Source organism: Pseudorca crassidens, chromosome 13, assembly GCF_039906515.1.
Source record: "Pseudorca crassidens isolate mPseCra1 chromosome 13, mPseCra1.hap1, whole genome shotgun sequence".
NCBI lineage: Eukaryota > Metazoa > Chordata > Mammalia > Artiodactyla > Delphinidae > Pseudorca > Pseudorca crassidens.
This window is the reverse complement of record NC_090308.1, coordinates 79,811,107-79,825,281: the sequence shown is the minus strand read 5'-3', so window position 1 is coordinate 79,825,281 and position 14,175 is coordinate 79,811,107. Positions and strand designations below refer to the sequence as shown.

General features: G+C 39.5%; 1 protein-coding gene across 50 annotated transcripts in view; it reads left to right on the top strand.

Annotated features, from left to right (window-relative positions):
- The window catches only part of RIMS1 (regulating synaptic membrane exocytosis 1), a 473,777-nt gene extending 459,839 nt beyond the window's left edge, over positions 1 to 13,938 (top strand). For all 50 annotated transcript variants that reach the window (XM_067702804.1, XM_067702789.1, XM_067702799.1 and 47 more), the window contains 5 exons: positions 4,135 to 4,273; positions 6,569 to 6,681; positions 10,561 to 10,662; positions 11,396 to 11,535; positions 12,791 to 13,938. In XM_067702804.1, coding sequence (XP_067558905.1) covers positions 4,135 to 4,273; positions 6,569 to 6,681; positions 10,561 to 10,662; positions 11,396 to 11,535; positions 12,791 to 13,009 — 713 coding nt within the window. In that variant the 3' untranslated portion in view covers positions 13,010 to 13,938. The remainder of the gene's footprint in view (positions 1 to 4,134; positions 4,274 to 6,568; positions 6,682 to 10,560; positions 10,663 to 11,395; positions 11,536 to 12,790) is intronic.
- The last annotated feature ends 237 nt before the right edge of the window (positions 13,939 to 14,175 follow it).

Here is a 14,175-nt window from a genome sequence, read left to right as displayed (position 1 = left end):
TATTATAATTATATATTATATTTATAATATAATATAATATATATAATATAACATTATATATTATATTATAATACATTATATTGGTATTAAAAATGACATATGTAACATATTTAATGGTTTAATACATTATATTGGTATTAAAAATGACATATGTAACATATTATATATGCTATAATTATAGGGAGATGAATACAAATAATTATATACACTTGTATAGAATATATGTGATTCTAACAATGTTTTCAGATGAACTTGTAAGCCCTTATGAAAATGTATACATGAAAATATCTGTGTAGCTAAACTATTGCTCTGTTTGTAAAATTAATCAGATCAGACGCTGTGTTTTCCTAAACTGTGGTATAATGGAATGATCACAAGACTGTGGTTCAGAACATCAGGTTTCTCATCCAGCTTCTGGGCTAACGAGGGGCATGCTGAACAAGCCTTTGTTCCCACTAGAATGTAAGCTCCATCAGGCAGAGGTTCGTGTCGGTTGTGATCACTGCTGTATCACCAGCGTCCAGAAAAGGCAAGGACCAGTGCAAGTGCTGGACAGATATTTGCTGCATGAATTATACTTCTCCAAACGTACAGTTTCCACATCTATATAACAATGTTCCTTCCAGCCCTTACATTCCGGATAATAAGAGAGCCCTTGGAATATAAATCAGACAGATTCATGGCTGGAATTGTTTCCCCAGCTGTTACCCGGGCCTTCTACAATTGTCTAGTGCATCAGAGCTCTTGTGATGCATATCTATTAACATGAGTAAGACGAGAGGTAACGGCCCATGATTGCCATCTTCAGAAGGACTAAAACAAAAACTTTAAAATGAAAAACTGTTATTCAAATCCACAAAATTAAATAAGTATAAAAGAAAGTTCAGTAACCAACCTCTTAAATGATGGTTTTGCAAAGTGTGTAGCAGTTACATTTTGAAAGCTAGGAAGGTTTAAAACTGCTGTAAGGATTCGGGAACACCCTGTAGATACACCTTTCTTTGAGAAAACTTGATATCGCCAGTAAAAATACAAATTGATAAAGAACTCTTCACTTTTAAATTTTTTCTTTTCATTCATTGAACACGTATGTCATGACAACCACGTGTAACAGTGTTAGGAAATGCAGGAGAGGCCAGGCTCTGACAGCCTCTCCCCACCATCTGGATGGCCAGGCACACAGAGCCTCCTGGCCGGACTCAGAACCAGCACCGGAAACACTGCAGAGGAAACCCGAGGACTGGGGGCTGCTGACCAGACAGCGGCCCCTCCTGACCATCGCCACTCAGCCTCCCCAGTACAGCCACCAGGACCAACCCAGCCGTGGGGGCCACCATCCAGTCCCTTCACGTCCTCCAGACCGATGCTTGATGAGACCTTGACCCCCTTTTTAATAAAACCATTGCTGCTCTGCCCCCGACACTCTCCATCCCCCTTCTCCTGCCTATTTTTATCTGTAGCACAGATTACCAGGCTTATTACGTATATTTGTTGATTTGATCATTGCCTTGCTTGTATACACACACATATGTAAGCTCCATGACGGCAGAAAACCTGTCACTCATCAGTATATACCCAGCACCTAGAACAGTGTGGGACACCTGGTTGGTGCTTAGTAAATATTTGTTGGATGGATGGTTGCATGGATGGGTAAATAAATGAACAACTGAATGAACAGATACTCTAACCTGAACCCCTTGCAGCTGATTCTCTTAACTGTTTCTCTCCAGTTTTCAGTATTCCCCCACCATATAGATTTAAAATTTGCCCTCATTTTTCTAGCTGTCAACCTCATGATTTTCAATAGAAATTGGTGTTCTGCCCTCGTTTATTGCCTCAGGTTGCCTGGGGTAAACATTTTTCACGATTCTAGTTGGCTCACTTGGGTCATACGCCCTGGGAGCTTGCCCCTTCCCCTCAGGTGGGGTGCGGCCAATATGCACGCAGGGATGGAATATTGCTCTACACGGTGACTTCATACAGGAGCTACATGTAAGAAGGAGGCACAGGATACACATAAATAAACACGCAAACTAAGCTAAACAGCACCCAGAGTGGCCAAAGGTGAAGTCCCTGCCTCGAGGAAGTGTACAGATTCTACAGTGACACGTCCAGTGAGCAACACAGAGACCAGAAAGAGGACAGGTGGAGAGTCCAGAGCCATAGGCGAGAAAATGGGTACGTCCGTGGGAAGGTTGCTGCAAGGTTTCTAAACGGCAAGTTAGAAACAGTTAATAAGATCAAACAGATTCCTACCCATTCACTAGCATTTCAATTTCTAAAAATGTACTCTATAAAGACTCCTGTAATCACTGGAAACATCCCAAATGCTCATCAGTAAAGAGATGGTTTAATTGTGATGCCACATAACCATACAATGAAACAGTACCATCTTTAAAAGAATATAGACCTGTTCGTATTGTATAATTGTGTTTAGTGGGATGAGAAAATGCACTTTCTTGTGAGAGCTGTGACTCATACCACTGTTCGAGATACTAAGGATAACGGTGAGGGATATTCCCCACGTCCCCCTCCTTGTAGAAATTAATTTCAAATTGGTGAAACAACAACAAACAAACAAATGAAGCTTTACTAGCAGACGGAGCAGCGTCATGAAGAAATATAAAGTGTGGCAAGGGGATAAAGAATGATGAGGATAAGAAAAAGCCTCCCTGAGGAGGTGATGTTGGAGCAGAGCCCTGAATAAACAAGAAAATCAGAAGGACAGACTCGGGGCAAAGCACCCAGAAGCAGCATGCTTGGGGTGTCCAAGCAAATGCAAGGAAGGCAGCGTTGAGGAAAGGACAGTGACCACGTGGGATGGGGGAGGGAAGGTCTGAGAGGCAACCAGGGACCCGATCATATGCATTTTGGAGCCATGATAACAGTTTGGACTTTCTTTTAATTTTGATTGATAAACCATCAGAAGATCTTGAGAAGGGAGTGACATATTCCAATTTACGCAGCATGGCTGTTATATAGAGAATATTCCACATTGAGTCCATAGGATATAAGCCACGACATCTTTTGTTAGACAATTTACAAAAGTGTTGCAGTGACCCAAAATGAGAGGAAAACGTTCAGTTTTCATACAGTTTATTTAGGAATGTTTTTAGGCATCTTCTTCACAGGGGTTTTATGAGGACTGAAAAGGTTATATGTATACACATATGTATGTATTTTATGGATGTGGTTATGTACATAGAGCATGTTTCATATATCATTCATGGGTATTAAATGATACTATGTGAAAATAAAATGGAAAGAAAACGAGAAATGCATATAGAATGTGTAGGTAGAAAAAGCATGGCAGGTTGTAAAAGTCTAACGGTTTGTCTAACCTTTCGATATTGCTCTACTCAAATAAATGTTTTAGAATTCCATATCCTTGCTATGAATAGTATACTGGCTCGTGCATTTCAAAGGGGCTCAAGAAAGTTGCTCTGAACTTAGAGTTTATCAAGGAAATAATCAGCCAGTATGATTCACAGTGCAAAAAGAGAGACAGCCCAAAACTGCTGTCAGAAGGCTACAGCTGGGTCGAAAGGCCACGCATAGCTGCGAAGCCTGGAATTAAGATAGTACCTGTTCTGCCTACATAGGTTACCTCTGTGTCATGTCAGGTGAGATCGTCTATGTTACGGTGTTGCAAAAATCTTTAAATAAAGTGCTGCTTTTTTTTTCTTTGTGAGGACTGGCAGTACCAACACAGCGGTATTTTTCACGCTGAGTTCCAAGTGCCTCTTCTCTTTTAAAGGACATGGTCCATTCATTTAGGTTTGTCCCTATGCAGTTGGAGCATCCCTGATTAGGAGAAACCTGTTAGGTTCCACAGAACAGTTCGTGCAAAATCCAGTTTTTCACTGAAGTTGACAACTTCAGCAGCAGTAGTACAAGGAGTGCATTTTGCCTCATTGGGATGCAGACAGCTGGTCTGCCTTCCACTGCTGCCCCCTTGTCCAAAGCATCCTTTGGCAAGGAGATTTAATTAATCAGAGTATTCTCTTGGACACTACTTTTCTGCGTAGATTTTTAATTATATGCATAATTAACTATCGTACTTGCGGAATCAATCGATATTCAGGGGGAATCGTCTAAAACAAACTTAGAGTTTCTTTTACTCTCTCCTGTCAGAATCAGGCCACAAGAAGTTAAAAAGCACCATCCAGAGAAGCACAGAGACGGGCATGGCAGCCGAGATGAGAAAGATGGTGAGGCAGCCGAGCCGGGAGTCTACGGACGGCAGCATCAACAGTTACAGCTCCGAGGGAAAGTAAGAGACTTCTGCACACCCACGTGGCCCGGGGCCAAGGGTCCTGCAGTCACAGCGCAGTCAACAAGGCCGGACACACCTCTGCCCCTGGTCACACAGACATTTCAAAGGGATGAAGAAATGGGCGGGTGAACGTGAATAAACTGACCATGACCGGATGTTTATTGTAGAAATGCCACATTGAACGGATTCTTTCATATGGGAAATTCATTGTCTGGCCCAGTTACCAAAATCTGAATTAAAACTTAGAGGTGTGGAACTAATTGCCCGTATTCCTACTTTTCTCCAAACTATTTTGGGCTCTAAGTTGTTGTAAGTCTAACGTTCTCATAATAGCAACTTCAAACTTCTTGTTTTTAAAACATCACAAATTCATTTTTACCTTAGGAAAAAAGGCCCAGGAGCTATCTGCTTCATTATTTTTCTGATTAAAGAATTTTAGTTAATCCTGAAATTAATTAATTTTGAAAAAATATAACTAGAATTTTGTTTTGGTTACTTGACATGATTTTTACCATTTCATCTAGATCTTGCACAAAACCTGCATTTTCCGGTGCTTGAGAATTTTTCTGGTAAAATTGAACTTTTACTAAGATGATAGATAACAAGTAATTAGTATCCTACGGTGGGTTACTTGGGGATTGACCATGTACAAGTTTTCCGTAATTATTTATTACCATTCAAATATCTTTTACTAATTAATATTAACGATTTATTTTACTTTACTGGCATTTTTCTATTCTGTTCAGAAAATGAAGCACATTCTGCCAAGTTAATGTTCATGCTAGGCTTTCCCATTCCTAAAACTAGTGAATCCCTTTATCTGCTCCAATGAGTGATATGCGTCCTCCCAGCAAGATACAGCCAAGAACAAAAATCAGCAGGCATGATGTTATGTAGTTAAACTTGCTGACAAAGTACCAATATTTGCTGAAGTATTATGAAGCAATCTACAACTAGAAAACTAGAGACACTATTTTCGGATATAAAAATTAACGAATCTAGATTGGGATTGACATATACACACTACTGTATATGCAATAGATAACTAATAAGGACCTACTGTATAGCACAGGGAACTCTACTCAATACTCTGTAATGGCCTATATGGGAAAAGAATCTTAAAAAGAGTGGATATACGTGTATGTATAACTGATCCACTTTGCTGTACACCTGAAACTAACACAACATTGTAAATCAACTCTACTCCAATAAAAATTTTAAAAAAGTAAAAATTAACAAACCTAATAATATTTACCATGAATAAGCCACTTAACCTCTCATAGATTTATTTTATAGTCTCTAGATGGGATAATAATTAATACCCTAATTCCTTTGATTGTGAAGAAATAATATGTGTGAAAGCACACTGGAAACAATCAATCCTTATAGAAACCTGTTTATTCAAAAAAATACTTATTGAAGTCCAACTATGTAACAAGCCTGGTTCTTGTTACCCAGGAGATGTCAGTAAACAAGAGCACAGTCACTACTCTGGGAGAGCCTGTAGGCTGGGGCTCCAAGCAGTCCTGGTGTTGTGAGAAATAGACCTACGTTAACCAATTCATTTCCATTTGAATTAAATAAAAATCTCAGGTAATATGAAATTTTAATTCTTTCAAAAATGAAGAAATTAAACATTTTGATTTGTAAATAAGAATTTGTACTATGCTATATTCAAGAAATTATTAGCCATTTCTTAACATTTAGCATTAATGTTACTTAATGCTCATGAGCAATTATTTATGTATTAGTTCATGACATAAAATTTTGCACCTCGTATCTTACGTCAGTGATACATTTACATAGGGATTTGTATTTGTAAAGTGTGCAGAAAAATTACTACATTAAAAACTATGACTGAGCTCTCCTGAATAGAACATCAGGTCTTTTTTTAAACTTTTTATTTTTTATTGGAGTATAGTTGATTAACAATGTTGTGTTAGTTTCAGGTGAACTTAGGGAGGGAGGCAGGGGAGGGATAACTGGTAGTTTGGGATTGACATGTACACACTGCTATATTTAAAATGGATAACCAGCAAGGACCTACTGTATAGCACAGGGAACTCTGCTCAATACTATGTAACAACATCAGGTCTTAAACTGATAGTTTAGACCTTTTCGCAATCAGTGCTGGGCTTCGTGGGCTTGGTTCAGAGGAAATACAAAGAATCAGTAAGTAAACCGATTGCCTAAGTACTGTTTGATTCATGACCAGAACTCGTCATCTAATGGAAACTAATGAAAAGAATTCTAGAAGATCTAATGTCTTGATTTTTGTCCTTTTGGTAATAGCTTAATATTTCCTGGAGTGAGACTAGGAGCGGATAGTCAATTCAGTGATTTTCTCGATGGACTGGGACCCGCCCAGCTTGTTGGCCGCCAAACCCTCGCCACCCCTGCAATGGGTAAGAATAATTTTTTTCTGTAGTTAAACTGATGTTTCATGCTTGATAAGATCATCTAAAGTAACATAATAAAAAAAAAAATAATATAATAAAGTAGCATAATAGTAATACAAGAGAGAAGCAACATTTTAGCTCAGGTGTTGCTGGTTTCAAATGACTATTCTAATTTCTAATGCATTTTTCTAACTTGAGATATGCAAAGTGAATAAAGTTAGTCATTAATCTCTGAATTATCAAAATTCTTTTAAGACAGAGAGTCTACAGTAAGTCCAAATGTAGGAGAAGGGTAGAATTTTATAGCACGGAAAAAACGATGGATTATTCAATCAAGGAGATTGGCATAAGTGTCTAGCTATGCAAAAAAATATTAATGAAATTACCTCCCTACTTCAGAACTTAAAAAAAATAATGCTTGGGGGGCTTCCCTGGTGGCGCGGTGGTTGAGAATCTGCCTGCCAGTGTAGGGGACACAGGTTCGAGCCCTGGTCCGGGAAGATTCCACATGCCGCAGAGCAGCTAAGCCCATGCGCCACAACTACTGAGCCTGCGCTCTACAGCCCGCAAGCCACAACTACCGAAACCTGCGTGCCTATAGCCCGTGCTCTGCAACAAGAGAAGCCACCGCAATGAGAAGCCCGCGCACCGCAACGGGGAGTAGCCCCTGCTCGCCGCAACTAGAGAAAGCCCGCGCGCAGCAACGAAGACCCAACGCAGCCGAAAACAAATTAATTAATTTTTTAAAAAATTTGGACTCAATTGTAAAGGAGAAACGGGGTGTAGAAAGACACTGGAAAATACTGAAAATCGCTTAAATTAATGTTTCTATACTCTTGGAGTGGGAAAGAACTTCCAGACCAAAGCCAGATAAACGTCTACTAGCAAAATATGCCATATGTAAAGTGTAAAAAGATGATAAATGGAGAAAATTGTATGCAACACGTGAGATAGGTATTTCCTGAAGAACATGAGATTCCAGCTTGAAAGAACCCATAGAGTAGTCAGCAAAACGCGTGAGAATAGGCCAACACAAAGACATCATCGAGAGATCTTACAGCACCAGAGGTTGACACAACACCCCAAACACCCCACAAGTTTCCTAAGAGGAAAAGTAATTTTATGCAGACTATCAAAGCTCTGCTTCTCATTGGACTCTTCAGTAATAATACTGGGGGCTTCCCTGGTGGCGCAGTGGTTGAGAGTCCGCCTGCCGATGCAGGGGACACGGTTCGTGCCCCGTCCGGGAAGATCCCACATGCCGCGGAGCGGCTGGGCCCGTGAGCCATGGCCGCTGAGCCTGCGCGTCCGGAGCCTGTGCTCCGCAACGGGAGAGGCCACAACAGTGAGAGGCCCGCGTACCGCAAAAAAAATAAATTAATAATAATAATAATAATAATACTGGAATCCAGAAGATGAGCATGGCCTTCGAAATTCTGGGTAACAATTGATTTCCAATGGAGACTAAAATTGCCAGTCAAATCATCAAGTAAGTATGAGGCTAGAATAAACACATATTCAGACAGGAATGGCCTCAAAACATTTTCCTTATACCCAACAGTGCTCGGAAAGCTATTGGAGGATATACTTCAACAACATGAACTAAGTGAATGTACAAATTGTGAACAAAAAAAGAGGAATATGACATCCAGTAAATAAATGCTTCCACACAAGAGAGCAATGGGTGGGATACCCAGGACGGTAGTGAAGGAAAATGTAATAAAACAGCTGCAACGGGCTTTATAAGAAACCTGTCCAAGCTGTATCGATAGCATGTCAGATTCATAAGACAGAATCTATAGAACATCTGATATACTTGATTTTATGGAAGAGATAAACAACCAGGAGAGAGTAAGGGGTTGAATCAGTGATACATCCATAAAAATGTCAGCAAGGGCTTTTTAAAAGACACTTAGTGGGTGTAGGAAAGAAGAAGAGAGTCTAAGAAATGAGAAGTAATCATGGTACTCCAGTTCACTCGGCTACAAATAATGATGCCTAATCATAATATAAATATTAATATTGGGAGAATAGGATGACAGAAAATGTCAAGTATATGGTGGGGGTAGGAAGCAGTGAGAGAGAGCAAAATTGGGGGTCAATAATGATATCTAAAACTGAAGAAAAAAGGAAAATATATGTACAGTATTTAGAGATAGGGATGCAAATGCCAAAAAGTAAAAAATAAATCAGTTAAAATACTGAGAATTTTGAAAACAGTGACCTTTGGAAGGCAAGAGGTTGAGAGAAAGGCCGGGAATATTTTATACTAATAACAAGTCTTAGAGAACAGTTTGACTCTTTAAACTATGTGTGTATGTGATTAAAACAAAAACAAAAACCCAAGAGTCCAGGAGCTAAGGTCTGAAACAGAATTATTATAAACAATAAACGATAAGCTGATAAACAATTCAGAACCACAGCATTAATCAATGGACCAGGCAAGTAAAAGGAGTTCACAACTGAGAAAGTAGAGATGATTCAACCAACTAAAAACAATTTAGAGGGCTTCCCTGGTGGTGCAGTCGTTGAGAGTCCGCCTGCCAATGCAGCGGACGCGGGTTCGTGCCCCGGTCCGCGAAGATCCCACATGCCACGGAGTGGCTGGGCCCGTGAGCCATGGCCGCTGAGCCTGCGCGTCAGGAGCCTGTGCTCCGCAACGGGAGAGGCCACAACAGTGAGAGGTCCGCGCAAAAAGCAAAAACAAAAAAAACAACAACTTAGAAATAATTATATTTAACGTTTTCGGGGATAAAGTATCGTATCGTTCAGAAAAAGTTGAGCATCTTATAAAAATAGGTAAAGGACATAAACAGGCAATACAAAAGAAGGAATAAAAATTGAAAATATTTAGAAATATGTTCAACCTCCCTAATAATCAAAGAAATTCTACTTATAACTTTTTGAATGTCAGATTGGCAAAAAGTAGGCATGTTGCTCATAACAGTATTAGTGGGCTGTGGGAAATGGGAAAGACAGATTCTTCTGGTCACAGTACAAACTGGCACAACCTTTCTAAAGGATGTTGGCAATATACATGGCATTTTTAAATGTCCATTCAATTAGACCTAACAATTTAAAATCTGGGAATTTATGCTCAAGAAATGCAAAAATGCTCAAGGGTGCAAAAATTCTTTATAAAGCTGTTCATTCTAATGCTGCTTATGATGACAGCAATGTAGATAACCTGTATTTCCATCCAGAGGGATCTGGTTAAATAGGTAATGACATGCCCATTCAGTGGTTCATACAGTCAATAAATTGAGGCTATATGGTCATGGTGGATAGATAGATAGATATATAGATAGATACATAGATACATAGATGCATAGATAGATACATAGATACACGTATAGTTAGAGAGATAGAGATGGTTAGATTGACACATAGATATAGTGATAGAGAGATAAAGAAAGAAGGAAGGGAGGGAGGGAGGGAGGAGGGAGGAAAGGAAGGGAAGAAGGAGGAAAGAATGAATGAACTTGTGAAATTGCTAGGATATTTACCAAAACATTAATGGAGGTTTTCTCTAGATAATGGAAACACAGATAATTGTACTTCTTATTAAGAAGTATTATATAATAGATGACATAAAGGATAAGAAATCTTATTAGAGTACAAGAATCACTTAAATGCTTCAGTATTGTTGCAGTTAAGTAATTTGTAAACCAGTATGAGACTCCCATAAGTTAGATCAGCACCAGAAAAATGAAGAGAAACATTTCAAAACCTGATTTGGAGGTAGGGAAAGAAAATGGTATAGGGGAGCTCAAAATATTAGTTATTTATGAAGATCATGAAATTTGGAGTCTCTTATGGACCTCTATTTTTTTAACTGCATGTGACTGCAAAGAAGCTGAAACATTTTGCTTCCTCCACTCACAGGTGATATACAAATTGGAATGGAGGATAAAAAAGGCCAATTAGAAGTTGAAGTGATTAGAGCACGAAGCCTCACGCAAAAGCCTGGATCCAAATCCACACCTGGTAAGGAGCGGTGTTGCCGTTTGGACAAGAGAGTCTCACATGGGCAAAAACTCAAAACATTGGCTGCATTTGAATTTCACATGCTCTATTTTTTCATTATCTGATTGATTAACAAGGCAGCTTTTCTATGTTCTTTCATGTGGATCAAAGAAAAGCGGATCTCCGGAGCCTGTGCTCCGCGGCGGGAGGGGCCACAGCGGTGAGAGGCCCGCATACCGCAAAAAAAAAAGGAACAACAAAGAAAAGCGGATCATAAAAGTGGATCTGGGCTTTCCTTGCACAGTTACTCTGTCAGGAAATATTAGGAAGAGTCTTGTTGTATTAAGACAAAGTTTAGTTATGATGGCTTCTTAGCTGTGTCAGTTTTTTTTTTTTTCTGCCCATTTATAAATGCGGGATAAAAATTCAGTTCTAATCACAGAAAGGATGAGCTTTTAGATATAAAATGTGCTTTAAGATATAAACCTGTTTTGTATTGCCAGCCATAAACCAAGTCAGTCAGAATCTTAGGATAACTTTGCATGCATTTACTTCAAAAGAGGAAAATGGCGTTAGTGGTAACATATGGGTTTTAAGGGATAGAATTTATGGAACACTGAAAATTTTAAATGGTTTAAATAATCAATGGGAAACTTTCAACAAGCATCTCTATTTGTCTAAGGAAGCATTCTCTAATAAAAACAATTTAACTTGAAGGATTAACTTCTTATCTGTTAATGTTACCTTTGTTCAGCTCCATACGTCAAAGTGTATCTTTTGGAGAACGGGGCCTGCATAGCCAAAAAGAAGACAAGAATTGCACGAAAGACCCTTGACCCCTTGTATCAACAGTCCCTGGTTTTTGACGAAAGTCCACAGGGTAAAGTCCTTCAGGTCAGTCATAGCTGGTTTGACTTTTTGCACTGTAACAGGCCCATTATCCATATCAACATTGAAGAGCTGGTCCAACAGGAAGCGAATAAAGTCCAAATTGTTCATTTACAATATAAGTAATATATACTATCAAAAATATCTTTTGGTTCTAATGGAAAACAAGATTTTAATTTTCACTCTCCTTTTCTTCCTTCTCTCCATCCTCTCCTTTTACTTCTGCTCTATTTCCCATCCATTTCCTCTCCTAGGTAGATAGATAAATAGATGATAGATAGATAGATAGATAATTGATAGATAGATAATCAGGACAACCAATGCCAATACTAGTTCATTGAGTGAGACATGGGATTCAAAGAGGAAGAAAGGAAAGGACCAGAAAACATTCAGGACGGGTTGAATGTCAGGTACATTGTTAGGTGCTTCCTTTTCTAAATGTTCTGACTCCAATTATTCCCATTTTAACGATTATGTCTGAGGGTCACAGAGATTAAATAACTTGGCAAGGTTACTCAGTAAATTGTAAAGGGAAGATTCACCATCCCTGCCTGTGGAAAGCAGTTGAGTGAGTTCATTTGGGAACCTCCACTGGGGATTAAAGGGTTGGAAACAGAACCTGGAGCAAGTGTAATGGAAATCTTACCTGACACCAAAAGGAGACAGAAGGTGGTAATTGTCAGTGAGATCACTGACTTATTAACCTTCTGATCAAGTCAACATTGTCAGGCAAGTCCTCAAGGGCACCAGCTTACAATTATTGTTCAACTTGCCCCTTCACTAACAAGTCCATAATCTAAAAGAAATTTAATGAATATTCTCATCCTTTGCTCATACTCCACCATCCACGCACCCCATGGTACAGGGAGTTGGGTTGTTTCGCCCTCCTAGCTTGCACACATTTTCATTTGTATATCTGTGTGACCCTGCACTTTGCTTACTAGATCGTAGTTGCTAAAGACGGTTTTGAATTTATATATACATAAACTTGCGTATTTATTTTTAACATGGTTTATGTAGACAAAACCCTCACTGACCAGGGAAACGTGATTTGCGTTCCATCACATCTAAAAATCCTGGTGAAGTGTCTCTCGGAGTACCTGAAGGATAGTACCTTTTCATTACTATACCTCCTTGGTCTTAGTTATGTTCACTTCCCCCGCTTCCCTCACTGGCTCACTTTTACAGAATAGTTTGCTTTAAACTGTTCACACATGAAGGAGAGAAGCTCAGGCTTTACTGCAGTTGTCTGTCTCTGCAGGTGATTGTCTGGGGAGACTACGGCAGGATGGATCACAAATGCTTTATGGGCGTGGCCCAGATCTTGTTGGAGGAACTGGATCTTTCCAGCATGGTCATCGGCTGGTACAAGCTCTTCCCCCCGTCATCACTGGTTGAACCCACGCTCACCCCCCTGACCCGCCGGGCTTCCCAATCATCTCTGGAAAGTTCCACCGGCCCCCCCTGCATCCGGTCCTAATGAACTCACACCAGTAAGACTCTACCTTCAGGTTAATAATCTGAACCAAGATATTTCATGATCGAAAGAATGGTTGGAGACAGACAATCAACTTGTGTTTTGCTGGTAGTCGTGTTTCAATAATACGTCCCTATCGTTGTTTAAAACCTGGCTTCACATGACAGAACAAGGCAGTTATCAAATACAGGAAGTCAACGTGCTAGTGAGAATCACTGATGCTTCTGACAAATGAGAGAGGGGAAACTGCAAATTCACACACACACACACACACACACACACACACACACACACACACATCCCAAATTGAACTGGAAACTCTCACTCTGTGAAAAGCTGTATTGTACCGGTTTTTTGCACAAACCACAAGCAGTGTTATTTCCCTGGGGTTGACAAGTTTTGTTTATTTGTGTGTTGTTTGTTGATTTCGTTTTCTTGATTTTTTTCGGTTTGGTTTTCACTGTATTTGTTATTTCCACTCGTGTTTGGCTGTGTCATGACAGACAGGCCTAGTGATATTTACAGAGACCCTTCCTTTCTTTTTCCAAAAGCACCAAAAAAAAAGGGCTGAAGCAGTCTCTGTGGCATCTCCTCAGAGTGTGTACAACAAGACAAGATGAGGCCAATGCAGGGTTTCACTAGCTTTCGCTTTATGATCCTTCAAGGTTTTATGTGTAGAAACCCAGAAAACAAAACGTTATCTTCCAAAAACAAACAACCACAGCATCACTTTTTTTGAATGAAGCGCATATCTGTTTGCATTCTAAAACATTAATTTATGTTTTCCACTGTTTTGCATGGAATACTTTTACAGAACCGAGCCTGCAGCTAGTGCTAGGAGCTAAACTAACAGCATCAGGGTACCTTGGAAACACTCCTGGTAATGCCTTTTCCTTCCTGACATCCAAAAAAAAAAAAAAAAAACAAGACAAGTGTATGCTCATGTGTACAAACCATATGTTTGACTTCCCAAAATGGTGACTAGAAATGGACTTGAGCCTCAGACACTTTAAGCAATGCCCGGGCTCCTCAGCCATGTCTCAGTGTAGACATACCACCTGTCCCGGAAAGAGCATGATATGGGCTGTTGATATTCCACTGGAAATTCCAGTCAAAATATTCTGCACTAAACGAATGTTTTTTATCCAATTTTAATTTACATTTCTTTG